Genomic DNA, 20,463 nt, shown 5'->3' with positions numbered 1-20,463 from the left:
TATTCCTGTGTTTGAAAGGTATTTGCACCAGTTGGGGTTAGTATGGAGTGGGGTTAAAGCACATGCTGTTGTCCATTTGGACTGCTATTGATACAAAATCAAAGGTATTTTCATGTGCGGTGATTATATTTTAATGTACTGATTACTAAGTTTCCACTTTGATACAGCAGCAAAGAGTACGTCCACCTCGACCGCCTCCTCCAAAGATACAGCGTTCATCTAGGCCCGTGAGTAGCTGGTAGTTTTGCCTCACTGCCGCAGCTTAACACTGCCTGAATCGCGCTCTCAGTAGCATTGCTAAATCTTGGTAGTTTGGACTGTTGAATCTTGCAAAAAGCAACACTGGAATTATGCTCCTAAACTGCCTCCTTCTTTGCTGTGGCACAACCTTGGGACCTGCCTTTTATTCTGCTTTTCTTCGGCAAGTTCTGCGGCTGTAGGTCAATTCAGCAGGTAGCTGATGCTGCCATTGTGTGACATTTGTTTTTACTCTTGTAGTGATTATTTAAACCAAAAATCCTTCTAGGCTGACATACGTTTTTAGCCAGTGAGCTTTTGAAGACTTGCACTAAACTCATAAATATGAAAGGAAGCAAAAATCTGACACTAAGTTATTTATTTTCCCCAGGTCTTGCTGTAAATGCATTGGGATTGATTGTTAAATTTTTCCTCCCAGAGTCGTTGAGTTGGATAGGTCTAAAGAATAGGAAGTCTGTATCTGGGCAGTACCACATTGTGCCCTGTACAGAAATGTGCATAATGCTGATTTAAAATGCTAGCTGGAGATCCATTTGATTGTATATAGTATAAAAAATTTCAGGCACCAACATCTTGGTAAGACCAAATGCCTCTTTTACAGAAAAGCTACACAGAAATCAGTGCAGCACCTGTGTTAGGCAAGGAAATGTTGTCTAAGCAGTTTTCTATTTTAAACACTGATTTGTAGCCATACTGTTGCATATTAACTATTCCAGATGCCTTTAAAAATGGAGACTGTGCTAGATCTGAGGCAGTAACTGTTATTTACCAAAGGAAATAAGTTGGTGTCAGTTCAAGCTGACAGTTGTTTTTGCAGCAAACTCAGAGGGTATTTAATTCTATTTAAGATTTCTGCCCAGTGAGCATAATTTCATCAGAAGGCAATGCTTTCTCTACTTGCTTCCATATATATGTATATATTTAAAACAACTCAGCAAGTTTTCAAATCTAGTCTTGCTAAAACTTGCTAAAGATGTTTAGTCACTGTGATGTGCAGGCAAGCAGGTTAACCAGTGCACTTGGGTGTGGGTTCACTTTTAACCTTCAGTGCATGTTCCTAAGTTTATATTTAGATGGCATGGTTTTTTCCTTTGTAACTGTGGGTGTGGCGCTTAAGAGTCATTGTTATGGATTTCTGCATTGTACACGTCCCTTCTACATGTATAAAAGGCAGTGCTAACTATGCTTATGCATCTCCTTGAATGTAATTGATATCGGAGACCCTCCAGGATATGGTACACAGGGAAAAAATTTTCTCCTTATTGTTTCTAAAACCAGAGGCTCCAAGTAGCACTTCACATTCCTCTTGTTCTGCTCTAGGCTGGTGGTGTGCCATCAGGCCACGCAGGGACTTCTGTGGACAAAATGTTTCTGAACAGTATTGCTTCAGTTTGAATAGTGTATTGCATCAAAGCAGATCTTGCCAAATCTGTTTAATCTCTCAGATGTAGTACATTAGTAGTCTTCAGTATGATGTGTTTGTGTCAACTGTCTTTGCTCCCAAAGTGATTAATAAAAGGTTAGAAAGTAGTAATAAGAGCTCCTGTTGCATTCAGCAGCCTGTGCTAACAAATGCAACTGGAATGCTGCCTTCATCAGAAGGAAAATCACGATAAATGTGTATGATTAAAATAGCTCTTAAAGTATACATTTCTAGACCTTTTGTTCCAGTAACTATGCATAGCTACAGCAAGTATGACTTATACATTGTATTTGCATGTACTCAGAAGAATACAGAGCTTCCATAATGTGGCTTTAAGTGATAAGTGCCTGGGGGGGATTATCATAATTGATATCTTTATCTTTAAAGTTTACTAAATCCATAGATTATGTGTTTATAAATACTGTTGTTTTGTTTTTAATAGATAAAACACATGTTTTTAGCGTAAAGAATAACATTTTGCACAGAGTGCTTTTCCCTCTCTGTATCTTAGAGCATGCTGCAAAGGTGGGTATCAGGAAGTGACTTGTCCAAGGTGGGGACTCCAGATACCCCGACTTCTGTGCCCAGGCCCAACCACCACACAACACTGCCTCCCATTGCTCGCTGCCAGGAAATACTGAATGCTTTATCCCAATGGTTTTATCCCAATCTCTGGTCCGCAGACCCCTGGGGGTCTACAGACTTATGTCTAAGGGGTCTACAAAAGGTGGTTGTTACCATAGAACAGTTGGTGTCAACCTGTGGTTCAAGGACCCATGGGGGTTCACAGACTAACTAAGATTTCCAAGGGGATCTGCACCTCTATTCTAAATTTTTTAGGGGTCTGAAAATGAAAAAAGGTTGAAAACCACTGCTTTATGTAGATGCTAGTTGATGGCATTTTCAGGGTAGGAATGTTTGTAGCATGCATCACTGATGCAGTCTGAAATAAAAACACAGTAAGGAAACAAAAAGAAATAAGCTTTTTATATTTCACTTTTGGGGAATGAATGTGACACCCTTACAAAGGAACCATTGTTTATAGTGAGCAGGACTTGTGGGCTGGAATGAAACTTCTTTCAATTAAAGAAAAGCACTTAAAGTGTTGAGTAATAATGTGTAAGGTGAAGTAGGGACTATTATATGCAAGTTTAACCCTTCTACATTAGGAATTTACCCTTTCTTTCTCATACACACCCTCATACCATCAGATTTTCTAGGTTTTTGTGCATTCAGTACACATTTAACCCAGCCTGCTTGGATATATACGGCTTCAAATCCAGCAAGGAATTGGCTTGTTTCCTGACTTTCCCCTGCAGTCCCCCTAGAACAGTGCTCTAAATCCTTCTTAGCATTTTTCCCCAGATGCTGCTGGGCTGGTAACACTAGAGGAGCCATCCAAAGTTGTCCCCCGCCTTGAGTACCACCCAAAAGGTGAAAGTGTTCACAGCACGATGACAAGCCAGCTTTATGCATCATCTTCCAGCTCAGGCTTAATTAAACAGCTTTCTTTCTTCCTTTCTCTCGTTCCCTCTCTCTTTCTCTCTCCCTATATCCCTCTTGCTTGCCTCTCTCTCTCTGTTTTATCATCCCTAATGAAGCAGTCTTCTCCATCGATCCTGCTGATTGCCAGCCCATTCTTTTTGTTTGTTGGCACTGAGCCATTCAGCTGCACTCTGACAGCTCAGCTTGTCTAATTAGCTCTGTTGTTCTTTTCTCCATGTTTCACCACCTTGCAAGTTCAGTGGAAGTTGCCACAAACTTAATCCTTCCATTCCTGCCATAAATTCACATTCTTAAGTTGTCTTTATTGTAGAAAGGAACAGTCTTGTGTGAGGACTGATCTTCGAGACCTTAACATCTGACCTTCCTATAAGCCCTTCCTCCACCCTGCATGAATAGCGGCAATCCGTCTCTGAACTTCTCCATCATTTCTGCTGCATGCTATTTCCTTTGAAACAAAAATTGAAAAGATAATAATTCTGCTATTATCTTATGCATGCTCATGTGTTGCAAACCCTACACACAGGATTCAGTGCTTTTTCCTGGTGTGGAAATTAGAGCTTTTATGTTCCTATAACCATACTAAGGGTGGGGGTATGGGGGAGGAGAGACCATCATCTCTCACTGCAAACAAATTCATCCATCATCCAAAGAGCATTTAGGTTGTAGACCTTTCATAGCCTTCTATATACTGCAGCTATTAAGAAAACGCAAATTTAGGGATGGCAGAAGTTTAGTTGTGTTCCTTACTTTATTTGGGGGCTTTGGAGATTCTTGCTGAAAATGATGTTAGGTTAAGTCAACAACTTAGAGGTTTGTTATGAAAACAATTCTTACATATGAAAAACTCCCATTGGAGAAGGTGTCTATACCATGTGGCCCTGACCCTGCAAACACTTATGTATGCACTTAGCTTTACACATGCAAGTAGTCACATTGACTTCAATAATACTGCTTATGCGAGAAAAGTTAGGCGTGTGTGTAAACGTTTGCATGATCGGGGCCTGTGTTTGTTCCATTCCCTAATCTGAAGCTTGTGTATTTCCTGTTCTGTGCGGGCAAAAAAAGCAATGTTTCTCAGCATCAGAAGATGATAAAGTGGTAACTTCAGGTAAGACTAATAGAAACTGTATATCAAATATGTCATCTAACTGCAGAAAAACTTTAGATGTTATTGAAGGGCTACTGAATAAAATTCACTTGTAACTCTTCAGTGTTCATGGAAAGACACCTAATAATACGTTCTATTAAACTGATAAAAGGGACCAAACTCTTTATGGCATCATGGAAATTGGTAATGCTTTTCATGCTTTCACTTTTATTTTCACTTCTTCATTTCTTCAGTGCTGTCTTCCCTACACAGAAGCGATTACTATAGAAAGTCAATCAGTTTATTACAAACAGGCAAAGAAACCGAGTGTGGTTTTGGAGTTGAACTCTGGTCTCCAGTACAATGTGCAACAAAATACAAGGCTTTCCCATTTTCATTTTACCAATTAAGTCTTTACATGGAGCACACAATCTGGGGGCTCAGTCAGAAGATCTGGTATTTGTTCATCTACTGCGTGCAGAAGTGAAATAAACTTTTAGTACATGACTAATACCCGTCAGTCAGTGTATTGACCTGACTCTTCCAATTACTCATATCTTCAATATGATTCCAAACTGACAAAAGCATTTACATGACATTGCTGCTTTAAAAAAGTAAAATAAGTTGAACCATTTTAACCTTTAGCCCAGTTGTCTAAACTTAGATATAAATTCGCACATTACTTTAGAGTCCTTTAATGATATGGGTCACTATAGTTCAGTTTAATACAGATTTAGTTATAATTTTAGTGTGGCACAGAAATATATAAATTTGCAAGAGGGATTCTGAATGGAAGCAATGTCTAAGCTGACAATGGATCAATTTTTGCAGATTTTATGTGGATTGTGTCTTTTGTTTTGATGCTTGTTAGAGTATTTGATTAAATGTCTCCATTGTATGTATATATAATAGGTTCGTCCTCCAAGACCTCACGTTGTTAAGAGACCCAAGAGCAACATTGCCGTGGAAGGGCGAAGGACTTCAGTTTCTAGTCCAGAACAGTAAGTATTTTGTTGCTGCATTTCTTGACATCTGCCTGAGCATGTAAAGGGCCTGGGGTTTGTTTGTAATTAACACTGGTCAAAGAAAGGAAACATAGTTTCACAAAAAAATTCAGAATTTCAAGGTAATTTTAAATATGAAACAGAACAGTTTTTCATTGTTTAAAAATTTTGGGCAAAAATTTTAGATGAGAGAAAGGAGTTTAAAAAAAACAATTTTTTGAAATTTCCACATTTTTTTAAACCCAGAATTTTTTTAAAAAGCTTTTTATGATCATTTTTAGTTTGGAAAAAGACATTTTTTCATTTAAAAAATTTTTCAGTGGAAAATTTTGACTAGCTCTATCTATAACCCACCATCGTCGACTAGCTTTGCCTAGGAACCAGGGAATGTTTTATGATCACACATTTAATGGTGGTTCTATGTGATTGTTGAAGTCCTTCTGCCAGTTGAAGCTCGACAGAGAGCCTTATATAGTGAAGGCTTTATAATGCACAATGTCTCTTGTTTAGTAGGTAAAATTTCATAGTCTCTATAAAGTTGATTGAAAATTTCTCTAAATCACTTTTTAAAATAAGTTTCATTCCTGTGACTGAAGAATATCACATATAAAGAACACACAGGCATTGCTTTCCAGCATCTTTTGTTGTTCAAAACAATAATGCATCATCTGTTATCCTGAACAGAGAAGGTTTTGCAGATTTCTCAATGAAAGCTACCAAACAAAAGGACTTCATAGAAGACAGGGATTTGTTGAGTAGTTGATTCACTCTGAATACAATTTTTCCAACCTGTAGCTAAACAATAGGCCACCAAGTATAAACCTAAAGAGAGAATGGATATCCCTCCTTACTAATGCAGCCTAAAGAAAACTTTCAGTACCTGACAGATATATTTCATTAGCATACATATCCAACTTTATTTATTTATTATTCAGCAAATTATTAAGAATTTAACTGTTTACATCATCTACAATTACAAAAGAAGTGATTATATGGCACCTCTGTTTGCTTACCAAAATCTACTAATAGTTTGCTGCACTTCTGAGTGTCTGAATAAGCAGGTTGCCTTATTTCAGCTCAGAATTTGGGAAGCCGAGGACTGGGCATAATACCAGGGGCCACTGATCTTAGACAGAAAAGGACGTCTTGGAAAATATTGCTAGTGTCATGACAGAGTATATGGCACTCACCTGGGGAACACTCAGGCAGCAAGATAAGAACAGTAGGCACTAGACTGAGAAAGTAAGTTGTCTGAACCAAACTTACAAAAAGAATGAATTTATATATTTTGCCCTTGGAACGTTTTTAATTGTGCTCTTGAAAAGTGGACTTACTTTCAGTTTCTAAAATATCTTCTATCTTAGCATTCCTCTCCGACCATAGTATTAATAATCACTTATGTCATATCCAGTCTATATTATTTGTTTGTTCTCTAATCTGAGGTAATTGGGTATCCTGGCAGTGAAATACCTTCAGTATTTCAGGTTGAGGATAACTGTTAAATCTGAAACTATTCAAAAACTTGGAACAAGAAAACACTTAGCTTCTGTAAACGTATTTATTTTCAATTCTGAAGAGAGAGTGAGTGTCATCTCAAATTAGATATTTGTTTCACTTTTCCCAAACACAGCAGAATGGGGAGGTATATAGCAGTTTGCGTTCAGATGGAAATAACTGGTCACTTCTAACCTGAGCTATATTCATCCTATACATTTTATAGTGGAATATGATTGCCCTCTTGTGGAATAGATTGCAAGCCAGTCCTGCACAAGGGTTTGAATGGTATATGGTGCTTCCTGGGAAGGCTCTCCTTGCAAAAAGTTTATAGTGTTCATTTTTATTTAAGGAAATATATTTTGTGAATCATTTCGTTAACATGCTGATCCTTGAATTGTTGCATGACTAACAGACTACAGGGATAGGATAAAGGAATTAGTGTAACCACCATGCATATTTTGTAGGAAGGATTACACATTTTTGGATTAAGCTGCCTGACATCATTCAATGTGACTTGCTTCTAAACTTTATTTACATTTCATGTTGCAAAAGAATCAAAACAATATGAGATCAAGAAATTTAGTTGAAAAAGCTCACCAGTATTTTACACTTATACCCAGCAATTAAATACAAATTACCATTTTTATTCTAAATTTTAATTTTTTGCAGTTAGTTTGCTAGAGATTCCTAAAAATTCAACCGAACAAATCACTAAATTGCTGTATTGTGGAAATGGCTGTGAATGCAAACAATATTGATGACTCTTTGCAGCCTTAAACTGACCTGTTCTTTAGGCATGTGCACTAACAAAGAATTACATTTTGGCATTTCACTGTAAGAGGTTTTTTTTTACATTTTAAATGACCAGCAGGAGCTTAGGGCTGGGAAAGGAGTAGCTTCTAGTGCCAGTGACATTTGGTGTGTGGTGCCAGTATTTTTCTGAATCTCTTTCTGATCTGTCCCATCTTCAGTGTTTCTCCGAATCCAAGTGTCATGTCACAATAGCAGTTAGATGTATTTTCATTCTCTCCTGTCATCAACTTTAGCTGGCAGGACAAACTTCTGCAAACATAGGGAGCCTCTGACCAGCCAGTTAATACTACAATATTATAATAGACCAGACACCTTGTAAACGTTATTCTAACAAAAAAATGTTGGCATTGGAGAGATGAATGGGAAAAGAAAGAGGAGGCAGATGCAGCTCTCAGGGTGCTGTGACAGAAGATGGAAATCTTCACTGGAGAACATGGTATGTGCGGCTCCTGAGCATCACCCCGGGCAAGATAACAAATCAGGGAGGATTAGCTGTGTGGTGGTGTCAGAAATATATAGTATCTTTTGTTTAATAAGAAAGCTAATGTAAATGGCTTGAGACTTTGAAGTGTGGTTGGGCAGGTGCCTTTGAACAGGAGGGGACTCATTAATCCTGACCTCCCTCCTCACTATTTACCCCAGAACAGCATTTTAAATAATTGAAAAACATTTAAAAGAATAGCTGACCCTAATTAAAGAGAGGACCTTAAGACCGTTTTCTACAAGCCATTCTCTTTTGTATTTCCTAGGAGGGGAGAGTGCTCCTGTCTCTCTCTTAAAGGAAACCACAAAGATAGGATTTGTTTTTAAAAGCTACACTGGTTTTCTCTCTTGTTTTTGGCCCATTTCTCTGTATTGTATTCTGCTATATCATTCTAATACACAAAGAAGAGTTCCTTGCTGGGCAGATTTCTCTTGAGGCCAGATATAGGCAGAGTTGAATAGAATACTCTTTTACCCTTCACCTGTAATTTACCTCTGCCTTTCCAAGTGATACAGATTTGACTTCTGTTTATCTCTTCAGTGACCAGTCAGGTTGTCCCTCTTTTGTAAGGGTGAACTCTTGTTTTACCTGGCAGTGAAACCTAAAGGTTTGCAAGCACCAAAAGGGAAATTATTTCCCCGCCTCTACAGAGGCAGATTCCATTTGGTGCTCTGGTCAGTGCCTCCATCAGCTTCATGAATGGGCTGAGGAGGAAATGAATAGCCTGTTAATGAAACTTATAGATGATACCAAATTGGCAGAAGTTGCAAACACCATTCAGGTCAGAGGAACAAAAACAGTGGGACCCAGACAGGTTAGAAATGTGAATGGAATGTAACAAAATGAGATTCAGCTTTAAAACATGTGAGGCTTTTGTCCAGATATCATGAAAAACACAGAGTCAGTGGGTGTGAGTAACCTGTAAGGCAATAATGCCAACGGAGACTCAGAGGACAGCTAATTAGATGTGAGTTTGCATAGCAATATGGCAGCAAAACAAGGCCAGTTCAGCTTTGAACTGTATGTGCAATAGCATCATACACTGGGGCAGCGGGCAGGAGCTCAGTGTGTGATGGTGATGTAGCAGCAGCATGTCTGAGTTGGAACTTGGCCCTTTCTCTTACTGTACAAATACCAATTGCCACCTTGCTTGTGGAAGTGACTGTACAGCTCGTGGGGCCACTTGTGTTCCACCTGTAAGCACCAGGTATGGTTTATCTTTACTGCTGCCTGGGGACAAGAGAGTGAAGAACCCTCTTCCAGGAGAACAAATGAATAGTCCTATTTTGTCAGACAGGTGCTCCTTAAGCAGTGATTGTTGAGTTTCAGCAAGAGAAGCCCCACCCTCACTCTCCCCAGAGTTGAGACACTGGGGACAAGACATCCCAGCAGCATCAGGGGCAGCACGTTGACAGCCTCTGGAGCCCTGAGGAAGCCGTTAGTTCCAGATTCCGTGAGCTGTTTTGTGTGATCAGGAGACTGGCTGTTAGGTGGAGGAGGCAGGAGAGAGGCGTCAAAGAGCAGAGGGCTAAGCAATCGGAAAGGCCCAACTGCCCCATTATAGCTCAGGAACGTCACAACATGTGCTGTGTAATTGGATAGGCCTTCTCCCGCCAGGACTCGCTCCTGTCCTTAGCAGGAAGGACAGAAGAAACCCTGGGGTCCTAATACCCTTGCAGCTCGATGTGTGCCAGGCATCCAGGGGGAGGGGCATACGTAGGGGAACAGCCTGTCATCGGAGGGCCTTGTAGGGATAAGTCAGGTGTGTTTCTAAAAGAACGAGGAATGCTCAGTCAGAGGGATGACTGAGAGTCGGTGGGTGGGTGGGAGCAGGCAAATAAATACGTTGCTATCTGAAAACAATAGAACGTGGACGAGTTCTCCGAGGGGGAGAAATATCGTGGGAGGCCAGGCGCTGGAGTTTGTTATGGGCGATGGGGAACTTTTTTTTAAAATAATGGTTGGAGAAAAATCTTTAAATGTTTCAGCCAGAGCTATCACAGTGTAACGCTGTGAAACCACCTGGTGCTGTTCCCCATCCCCTGCCACCCTGTTCTTTGCTACACTCACTTGTTGTGTTTCATCTTTAAATGAAGGTCTCAGTTTTTCAGGTGGGATCATGCAGTCCGGTAGGTGCACAGAGAGCTTCACACAGTGGGGCCCTAGCCCAGATGGGGATCTTTAGGTGCTACAGTGTCACCAACAATAACTAAGAATCATTCCAAGCCTCCTCAGAGTGAAAGTGTTTCTAAATTTTAGAATAACTTCGTTCTTAATGCTGAGCAATAAGCCATTCCCGATAGCAGAGTGACCCTTCCACAGCAGCATCTTCCACACAGAGTGCTGCATGCATCCCCCATTGGTCTATAGTCTGCATCATGCTGCAACCTATAAAGTGAGAGTAGGAAGGTGTGAGAGACACATGAGGAGCAACACAAATAGGAAGAGAGAATATCTTGGTTTATGGGAAGAAGGATATTCGTGCAAAAGGATTTACATTTCCTCCTGATCACACTCATAGCAGTTGAATGTTGCCACTCCTTTTGCCAGGAGCACAATGCAGCCAGCGATCACATGTGCTCTTGGCCCAGCTTGTGGTGAGAGTGTTTCTGATTTTATGTTTTCCCTCCTTCTGTTTCATAGCCTTTCACCAGTTCTGCTTCCTGGAGAGCTTCCCCATCAGACGAACCCTTCCTCCCTCCCTGGCAGGCCTGCTGCATGTAATGCTGACTTTGCATACGAGCAGAATTGTGATCAGCAGGTTTCTAACATGTTTGGAAATGGAGATTTTGCAGTAGGACCTGCAGTAATAATACTCTGTGTTTCCATGGGGCTTTTCCCTGGGGCTTTTCCCTGGGAAGGGCAGAGTGTGTTTTGGACATAATAATGAAACAAAACAAACCTGAATCAGAAAAACCCACACTTTCAAAGCCCCCGATGTTTCCTTTCCCACCTCCATGATGTGTGCTCATAATTCCTATTGGCATTATTGGGAGTGACGTGGGTCTCTGACAAATAGACCCATTTTCTTCGTTTCACAATGTAATGCACATAGTACACTTCAAAACCCTCCCTTTCTCTAATGCAGACCTGATCCTGAAAGCCATGGGTCCCTTGCCTGGGGAAGCTCTGGGGGATCAGGTATTTGGTCCATTTGCTTCCTTCCTGCAGGGCAGAGCCTGGTTTATTCTGTTTCTCCTCTGTTTGGGTACGTGCATTGTACTGAACAGTCTCATCAGACTGACACTAAAACAAGCATCCTCCAGACCGTGCCCAGAGATCTGTACACATACAGCTGCTGTTAACATGGTTGGTTTGTTAACAGCCAGAAATCCTGTAACACTTACATCGGGATATAAAACTCCCCCTAAAGACTGACTCTTATCAACCAATCAATCAATCTGCCTGGCCATTTATTTGACCTAATTCTAGTCCCTTGTTCACTGGAAAATGTACACAAGTGGGAATGGAAATCTTTCTCCCCGTAACTCCCTTAGCACCAGTAGCCTTCCCTGATGAACTAGAACAGAGCTGCACTTCTCAACCTGTGCCTGCCTCTCATCCCACTTCCTCCATATATGAAATGCAGCTATACAGAGCTAGTTACATTTCTCTTACTCTATTGGGAGAGCGATACCACTTTGCCAAGGGACCTGCAGTCAGGATTAGGAAATGGACCAGGAGACCAGCTGGCTTCCTGCATTTTTTTTCTTCTACCAATTAAAATTTTATTGTAATTGTTTTACTTTTGTAATGGCTGCCAATGCCACTTGGCAGCGAATATATTTCTATCACTACCCACGGGGGAAAGTTGGTACTGTGCATTCCCTTCTGCATTGCTACTAAAAAGAAAGAAAAAGGAAGGCCCAAATCAGCATAAGAATAAATGTCTGCATAAAAGTGGGATGGCACACCTGCTGCGCGCTGCATCCCGGAAGCAGCACAACAAACCTGCAGAATCAAACACACCCACCCACCGCTAAATACACACACAGAATGATGGCCTAGAGCTGCTGCTAATTGCAGATCAAAACAGATTTCTGTGAAACCTAGTCCATATGGTTGTGGTTTTTTTCCTTAAACAGGACTTGACCAGAATAGCATTGAATTGCACTAGTGCTACGGCGAATGGTTTACTGAACAGTGAATCTCCTCAGATGCTCATATGTGGAAGGTCTTTCTTAGGTGGAGCTTGTGTTCAGTGGGAGGTTTTGTACGTTCAGCACCACTAGCCTAGTGGTTCTGAATTACTCCAATTGGGCTAAGGGGCATTTTCCAACACCTCTAAAATACCAGCCCAGTCTATGGGTCTTGCATCCTCCTCCTAGCTGGAGGAGACCAAAAAACACAAAAATGTGGCCTCAGCTCTGATAAAGGAATATAGCAAATATGAATCTCACTCGGCACGATCTCCTCTGAAGACGTAGCACGGCATCCAGTCTCTGAAAAGTCAGTTGCCACTCAGGCACCCTTTTCCAGCCATTACATTATCAAGGCCACGTATTTAACATGGAGATATGTACTGCCGCTAGTTATGTGTGTTCGCGCTTTGCCTGCAAGAGCAAAGCTTGTTATTTCCCTAGGGCATGTTTTTGTTTTCCAGTGGATCATTAGCTAAAATAAAAAAGCATTGAAGGGTTCTAACTGGAAGGTAGTGGTGGCACCTCCCAAAGGCTCTTGGGTTGTTTCCAGCATGGCAGGCCGTTGTTATCCCACATATATTATTATTAGAGTTTGTGGGGAAATTATTTTTTCACCCATGAAAAAGTTAGTGAAAATGATTTTTTTTCGATAAATTGATTTTTTTTTATTGAGATTTTCCAGATTTTTATTAAAAATCCCCGAACTGAAAAATTTCTGGTTTTCAGCCACTAAAAACCTAAAGCTTTTTTATTTTCAACAAAAAATTCTCCAAAATTTTCATCAAAAAAAGAATCTTTGGACAGAAACAATCTTTTTTTTCTTTGAAAAAAAATCTGGTTAGTTCAAAAAGCCAATTATCAAAAATTGTATTGATGGTAAATATTTAACCAGCTGTTATGGACTCTTTAGCACTGTCATGCTTGACTTGGTGGTAATCCAAAAGGAAAGCTCTGTCGCTGGAATAAAAAGCAGAAGCTGGCCCATCTGAGTTTCCCTTGACCCCAGCAAAGAAACATAAAACACTTCATCCTTATGCGGCACTTTTCATCTTCAAAGTGCTTTGCAAACATCCCTCACAATCCCCCACCAGACAGGAGCAGTGCACTACAAGTAGGGAGATTCATGCAGAGAGGTTGCTGAGCTAATTTTCAGAAGGGCTGAGCACCTCGAACTTGCACTGATTGCTCAGCGCGCGGACAATGAGGCCATAAGTGACTTGTCCAAGGGCCATACAGTGAATCAGCAGGGAGGCAGAGCCAGGATCAGATACCACTAGCTCATGGTATACAAGAACCCAGGAAGTTTTGGGTCACCATCCTGTGCTGAGACAAGTAATCCATGATGCACTCTAAATGCTAACCTAGATTTTCATAGAAATAATTGAGGGATGCAGCTGTTAAAATTCATGTTTGTTTTAAAACCTGATTCTATCCTGGTTATCTCTATCTCTGACCCTACAGCATGGAGAACTGATGCTAATAGTTTTGGCTCTGTGTAGGCCATTTTTATTGTGTGTTAGACCTGTTTTGCATCCAACTAACCTACCCAGATTGCCTGTTAAGCACACAATGGGCTTCCAGGGAGAGCTCCAGGTTCTGGTTTCTTCATGTTAAATATTGACTAGCTGGCTTCCAGGGCACTCAGAGTGGGTAGAAATTAAAATGGAAAAGCAGAGGGTTAAGCTCACAATTAACAGCAAGTCGAAAGGCTCTTGAGCAGGCTAAACCAACATCACCGCACCAGCAGCCATTCATTATGACTTTCCAGAAATTATGCAGTACTCACTATAGATACACTAATGACTTTCCCATGTACGGTATGAATGAAAATTGGCTGCTGTGTGATAGTGGGCTCATTACACTGAAATTAGCTTGAAATCAGCATGATGGCTCAGCTAAATGGTGGTAGCTTATCAAGCACATTTCACTTGCTGTGGCCAGCTTCCTAGAGCCTCTGCCACCTAAAAATTACTGTGTACGGTACAGAGGTATCGCACAGCATCATTGTAAGCAAGAACATCTATTGGGGAGGTTGTTAAGCCAGCCTGTTTCCTAACTGAGCAAATGCAGCTGGCTCAAAAATGAAATCACTGCAGAATATTGCAGAAAGATCTGCTACATGTTGTCCTCTTGATCTTCATGGGGAAAGGCTGTCATGGAGGAAGCTAGACACAAAGAAGGTGATGCCTTGAAAACCGAAGCCAATCATGGGACTAGCAAATCAGGAGCAAGGGTGACTGGAGCACAGTCATCCTTTTGCATGACTTGCTATAGTTGTTAGGGTTTTAGATTTGGGGGATGTGTGTTCCCTGTCTGTGCTGATGCAGAGACTCGCTTTTGTGGAGATGGTGCCGTTCTGCCAAGGTTAATCATGGGTTAACTGTGCTGTCATTATGCCAGGTCATTCTAATGCTGCCCTTAATGCTAGTGTGCTTGAGAAATACTTTCAAATGTTCCGTCAAGCGTGCTGTCTAAGGAAAAACCGTTCCTGACTCTTACGTGACACATTGTAACATGCGTTGCTCCCCTGTAGCACAGATGTTTATAAGTAGGAAAAGGAGTGCAGGACAAAGCTGTTTGCTTCACACAAGTGAGTATTGATTCATCAGTGAAACTGTGTGAATTCTGAGGTCGGTTGCCCAACACGATGAATCTGCAAAGGTATTTGAAAAAAAGTGGGAAGGAGCTCATGATCAAAAGAGCAAGGTGTTTTTTTTTGGTTTGGTTGTTTTTTTTTAAAGCAAATTGGAGGAAGAGAAAATGGCACATTGAGCCCTGATGCACATTTAGACTAAGATTTCCAAAGACACCTGAGAGATTTTTGACACTCAGCTCATCAGAATTAATGGGAATCGGGCACTCGGATCCAAAATCTTAGTCCTTTTTTGTTCACATCCTCTAGAGCGTCAAATTCCATGCACAGCAAGCCTCAGTATTTTGTGGAATATGTGTAATCTTAACAATAAAACTTGATGGTATTCTATATTTTATATTTTCCTATCCAAATTCTGAGTGGACTCCTGTAAAGCAAAGATGGTTTGGAGACCATGGCACTTATATTATGACGTGAAGTCATCTGTGAGAAGAGATGGCTTTCTCTGGGACTCCAACATGGCTGTGTCATGTTCCAGCCAAAACTCAGCATCTTTAAACTTAAAACTAAAACATCCTTAAAACTTGCCTACTGGCATTTTTCCTCTGTCTTATAGAGAATTATGGAAGTCACTGGTATGTTCATTGTATGTTTTTGTTCCATGATGCCAGTCTTGTTTAGAAGGCCAGAGAGGAGTGGTGGCACTGAGAAGGTAGGCCATATGGGTTTGATAGCAGTATGGGAGGATGTAGATGCAGCCAAGGGCCCTTCTCATCCAAAACTCCAACATGAAAGCATAGTCTTCCAAAGATCCCCTTACATCCTGTTGGTTAGTGAGGCAACATGGTCTAGGATTCAGATTGGGTCCAATTCCTGGATCTGCCACCAGCTTCCTCTGTGACACTGGGCAAGTAACTGAAATTCTGGGACTCAGTTCCTCCATCTAACATACAACCTGCCTTTGTAAAGAGATCTGATCTCTGCAGTGGAAGTGCGCTCTGTGCAGGCTAGTATTGTTTGAGATAAGCAAATAATGTTAAACCAATAATTTATTAGACTCTTGCCTGTTAATTGTTAGAGCAGGTACTGACTTTCTTCAGCTTATCCCGATTAGAAATTACTTGGCGACTTCTAATATTTCCTGTTCTGTAGATAGAGTGTGAGCAGTTCACTAAAAATTTACAGAATTCAATTTGTCAGCTCTCATTGGATGTGCAGGTCACATGGTATTGTTTCCATTACCTGATTGGATGAGTGTAACTCTTAGAATCAGATTTCTAGGGTGAATTCTAATGTTTGTCAATTAAAAATGTGCCTATTCACTTAACATTCGATGCTCCTGGGAACATTCCCACCAATAAACTCATGCCAAGATGGCAGAAGCTAATACAAAAGAAAAAAACAAGCAAATACTGGAATTTTGTTGGTAGTACATACCCGGGCCTAATGATTTTTCATACTCTACAGGAAGGTATTACAGGTGCTGAATTTGTGCTTTGTTCTTAGTGAGAGAAAAAATAGGGATTTCCCTAGTCTCTGGTCTCCATTTCATATTGGTAACAAACACTCCACAAATCCAAACCCCTTATTCTCTTCATATTTACTACACCTAAAAGGGACCAAAACCCTTAATTCCCTCGAGCAGTTGCACAGCTGTTCCAGGAATCAAGAAATATGTGAAATTTGGGATGCCCGGTGCATGGGAAAACAATACAAGTGGGTCCACCCTGCTGTACCTGTACAACATGATCTGTATAATCAGAGGGAAAAAAACAAAGCGCCTACTTTAATATATAAATTAAAGTTCCCTGTAAATTAAATAACCTTTTAAATGATTATAGAATTCCCTTCATTAATTCCCAAACCCCAGTGCTCAGTGATTTTCTATATTTTTATCTTAAGTACATTTAGGTGTCAATTAAATTTGAAATATCTACATTTGTCAGCATTTCATTTTTGGCCGGTGTGATGTGCTGCTGATTTGTCCATGCATCCTGACACATGAAAAAAGCTCCCAAGATGCAGATCTTCCTCATTAAAAAATAAATCCATACTATCATAATGGTATGCAGAGCCATGGAGCGCATCCCTGGCTTTATTGCACTGTGTTTCTGACATGATATTTTAAAAGGAACAGCCACAGCTGTCAGTACTGTCATATGCGAGTGCTAACTGAAGACATGTTAAACTAAACATTAGAAAGAGATCAGCAAGTCATCTGCATGGTAACTCAGCTAAGAGATTAGGTAGGCAGGAGCTGGTGCAGTCATGTGGAGATGATGAGGGTTGTCGCTGTGACGGACAGGATCCTTTTTTCCCTCTAAGACTACAGCATTGCCTGCCTTGTAGCTGGGCTTGCTGTGACCTGCCTTTTCAGAGACAGCTCTTTGTGTATGAAATCCTAGCAAGTAGTGGGTGGTAGACTGCAGGATCGTCGCTGAATTGGTTTAATGAGGGAATAGGCACTCTTTTTTTGATTCTACTGCCTCAAGCTAATAAAAAATTTAAACGTGGACATTTTAGATTGTTTGTCCCTTGTCTTTGACAAAAATCTTTTATGGAACTACAGCAGCAGCTGAATTTAAATAAGTTTTTATTATGAAATCCCACTTTGTCATGTAAGGTGCCTTAAAGCAAAAAGAAAAAAAAAAAAAAAGTGCCTATTAACTGGCATTATAGCTTCTATCTTATTTATATTGATCTCCACTGAAATGCAATTTATTAGCTGATCCACCAGTCTGTCTTTTGAACTACCTCTTTCAAATTAGATATTCCTTCATGGTGAATTAATTCCACATTTAAAAAAAAAAATACTTGAATTTAAACAGACCCTAGCCAAACAAAGGAGGTCATTAGTAACACTTTGGAAAGGAACTGAACTGACTTATCTGAAATTCACAACCTCCAGACTCTAACTGCACATAACCAAAAGGTTGAATTCCTGAGCAAAAATCTGTGGAAATTCCAAGTTTCTTCTGATTTCTGTGAAACTCTAGTAGGTTTGCTGGGCTACTGTCAAGTGGTAATTCCCATGTATGAGAGAGAAAAGGAGTGTTTATACATAGGTCAAGAAAGGATGAAGCATTTTTTAAAATGTTTTTGACTATAAGAGTCTTTGTTAGCCCCTTTTCTAACCTTAATTGAAATGTTCTTGCATATGTAAAACTAGTGCCTGGAGGAGTTTTTCAAACATTTTGTAGCAAATGTAGCTTGCTTCAGCACCAGCACTTGGCTTTCCCTGGAATGTCCATTACAGCATGAGGAGAGAGGAACAGCTCATGTGACCATTCCAGTTGGAGTAACACAGACTACAGCATAATCTGATCAGCTGTGCCCACCCCAGCCCCAGTTACTCTGGCCTAATTGTGAGTAAATGTTTATCACAAAAATCACAGTGGGCATCTCAAACCCTCTTGAGTTGTTGCCCACAGCTCCCAACTCTCTTCCTCTTTTCGACATGCTCTTTCAGCCCATCTTTCACAATAGTAGTCAGGACAACAGAACTAAGAAAACACTGAAGACTGATCTCGAACACAAGAGCCACCAGGCTTTAATATGCCTGTGCCATAAGGCCAACAAGTCTCCCCCCCCCCCCCCCCGTCCTTATTTGGGTCCTCTTCCGATTTCAACATATTAGCCACAACATAAACTGCTCTAATTTAATGTGCAAACGTGGTTCCATCATCTACAAGATAAGAACCTGCTCCTCACTGTACATACTGGGCCCAGCTCTGCATCCGCTGAAGTAGTAGGAGTTTTGCTGTTGACTTCAGTGGTAGCAGGATCAGGTCCTTGTCTTTTGATTTTCGATATGGCTTTGTGCTTCTGATAGTGTATCGCTGTTCATGGAGATAGCTGGGATCTTACTCAGCTGTGTACAGCAGATGAAATGAATGTAGCTGGGCAGAGACCTCATGGGGATGGCTGAAAATGACGCATGCTTTCATAACCCTCTATGATTTATTTTCCCTTCCCTCCCCTTCCCCGCCTTTCATTGTTTAAGTCGTCTGGGAATGAAAAGCGGGCCCGAACACACTGCTGTACGATAAGGCTCATGAGATTAAAATGCAGAGCTCTATGGTTAACAGTTTAAAATTGAATCTTTTTTTTAAAGTTTCTATTTGGGACTTATTAGTTCTTTAAAATGCTCTAAAAATATTTCCAAGAGTTCTTACATGCTTATGTTTAATAAGTGGCTTAGCCTTCCAGAGAGGAATGACAGATTTATGCTGTACTACATACATGCACTCTCTCCTGGTTGCTGCTAATTTTTCATTGCTCTTTTCTCCTTTGCATCCAGTATATTTCCAACATGGGCGCACTCTGCCATCTCCTCCACTTTTCAACTGAGGATCACTCTGAATGTTTAAAGCACTAGTATCCACTTCCATTCGCCCTGGAGCACATTCAGTAAATCATTTCTGCTTTACACTGAAAAGAATAATCTAGCTTCTTTAAGATTAAACAAAACAAAATAAAAAAAGCAACTGACAGCAACAATTATTAATGGAAAAGTATGCACAAAATCAGCGTCCCTGAAATACCTGTTCTGTGTCCCATTCTCAGTTATATGCTTTCTCTTTCCCCCCATGTCTTCTCCTTACTATACAGATAGCCAGCTGTACATATGCACACCGAATTATGGTGTTTTCTTCATTATGGAACTTTGTCATTGACTTTAGTGGGCAAAGGATCGGACCTGGAGTTCTGATCTGTGTATTGTTTATTATATAGTTTGTGTGTTTATATGCCTATCGTCAATCTACGTATCTACAAACACACAGAGACATAGATATAATGTATGTTTACATGTAGGCACAGCTCATAGGATCAGCTGGACAAGACACATATTTTTATAAAAAATAAATGTTTAAACAACGTCTCACAGATAAAAAGACTCAGTGTAAAATCTTACTGGCAAAAACTTTATACCACCATCTCCAGCAGAAAGACTGTGTATGTATTACAGTATATAACTAATGGGGGAGAGGGTAATATTTCATGTAGACACGTACTATACAGTATGTGTATAGTACATACACCCCTTTTCTAAAGCAGCACCTGGTAGCAACAATACCTCAAATCGGAGCAATTTTAAGACCAATATTAAGACATTAGCAGGCAGCATTTCTGGAGAGAGCAAGGTGTAGGTAAGTAGTGCAGCGCTTCCTGGTACAATTAGTTGTGTGGCTTTGGGACAAGGAGGTTTGTCAAACATTTTGTGGATATTTGTCCCTCTTTACCCACTTGAGCAGTTCTCTTCTGCTTATCCTGGTTGATATCTCAACCTGTGTGTCATTAGATTGTACAATGAAGCTGAGAACAACTCAAAGGAATAATTTGGAAGGAGGTCAGATTGTTGGATGGGAATTGTGGTGGGAAGGCTGGTTTCCATCCTGGCTCCTCTTACAGTGGTGATGGGTCTGCAGGTCCCAGCACCTTTTCCCAAGAGGCAGCAGCACTGGATGGTCTAGAAAAACAGTATGTTCAGCCTGCAAAGTTAAGCTGCACACATACCCCATTGAGTCATCCTGCACTCAGGTGCTGGAGCAGTCAATTGAGTTCAGAAATTACTTAGAACCTGAATTGCTTGGTTTTCTCTTCTCTCTGCAACTTTAAATGTGAAAACTTGATAACTTCCTTTTCTCTTCCTGTT

The 20,463-nt window shown here is 40.5% G+C and overlaps 1 protein-coding gene across 15 annotated transcripts in view; it reads left to right on the top strand.

Moving 5' to 3' along the window:
• DENND1A (DENN domain containing 1A) overlaps positions 1 to 20,463 on the top strand; it is a 372,477-nt gene that overhangs the window by 343,001 nt on the left and 9,013 nt on the right. For 6 of the 15 annotated variants that reach the window (XM_037879472.2, XM_043530797.1, XM_043530792.1 and 3 more), the window contains 2 exons: positions 168 to 227; positions 5,187 to 5,275. In XM_037879472.2, the coding sequence (XP_037735400.1) occupies positions 168 to 227; positions 5,187 to 5,275 (149 nt within the window). Of the gene's footprint in view, positions 1 to 167; positions 228 to 5,186; positions 5,276 to 10,715; positions 20,462 to 20,463 lie in introns of those variants that run through there. The other 9 variants (XM_043530795.1, XM_043530794.1, XM_043530791.1 and 6 more) reach the window with 4 other exon arrangements.

This window comes from Chelonia mydas, chromosome 16 (assembly GCF_015237465.2).
Source record: "Chelonia mydas isolate rCheMyd1 chromosome 16, rCheMyd1.pri.v2, whole genome shotgun sequence".
NCBI classification, from domain to species: domain Eukaryota; kingdom Metazoa; phylum Chordata; order Testudines; family Cheloniidae; genus Chelonia; species Chelonia mydas.
The sequence above is the reverse complement of the archived record's forward strand: the minus strand, read 5'-3'. Positions and strand labels throughout refer to the sequence as shown.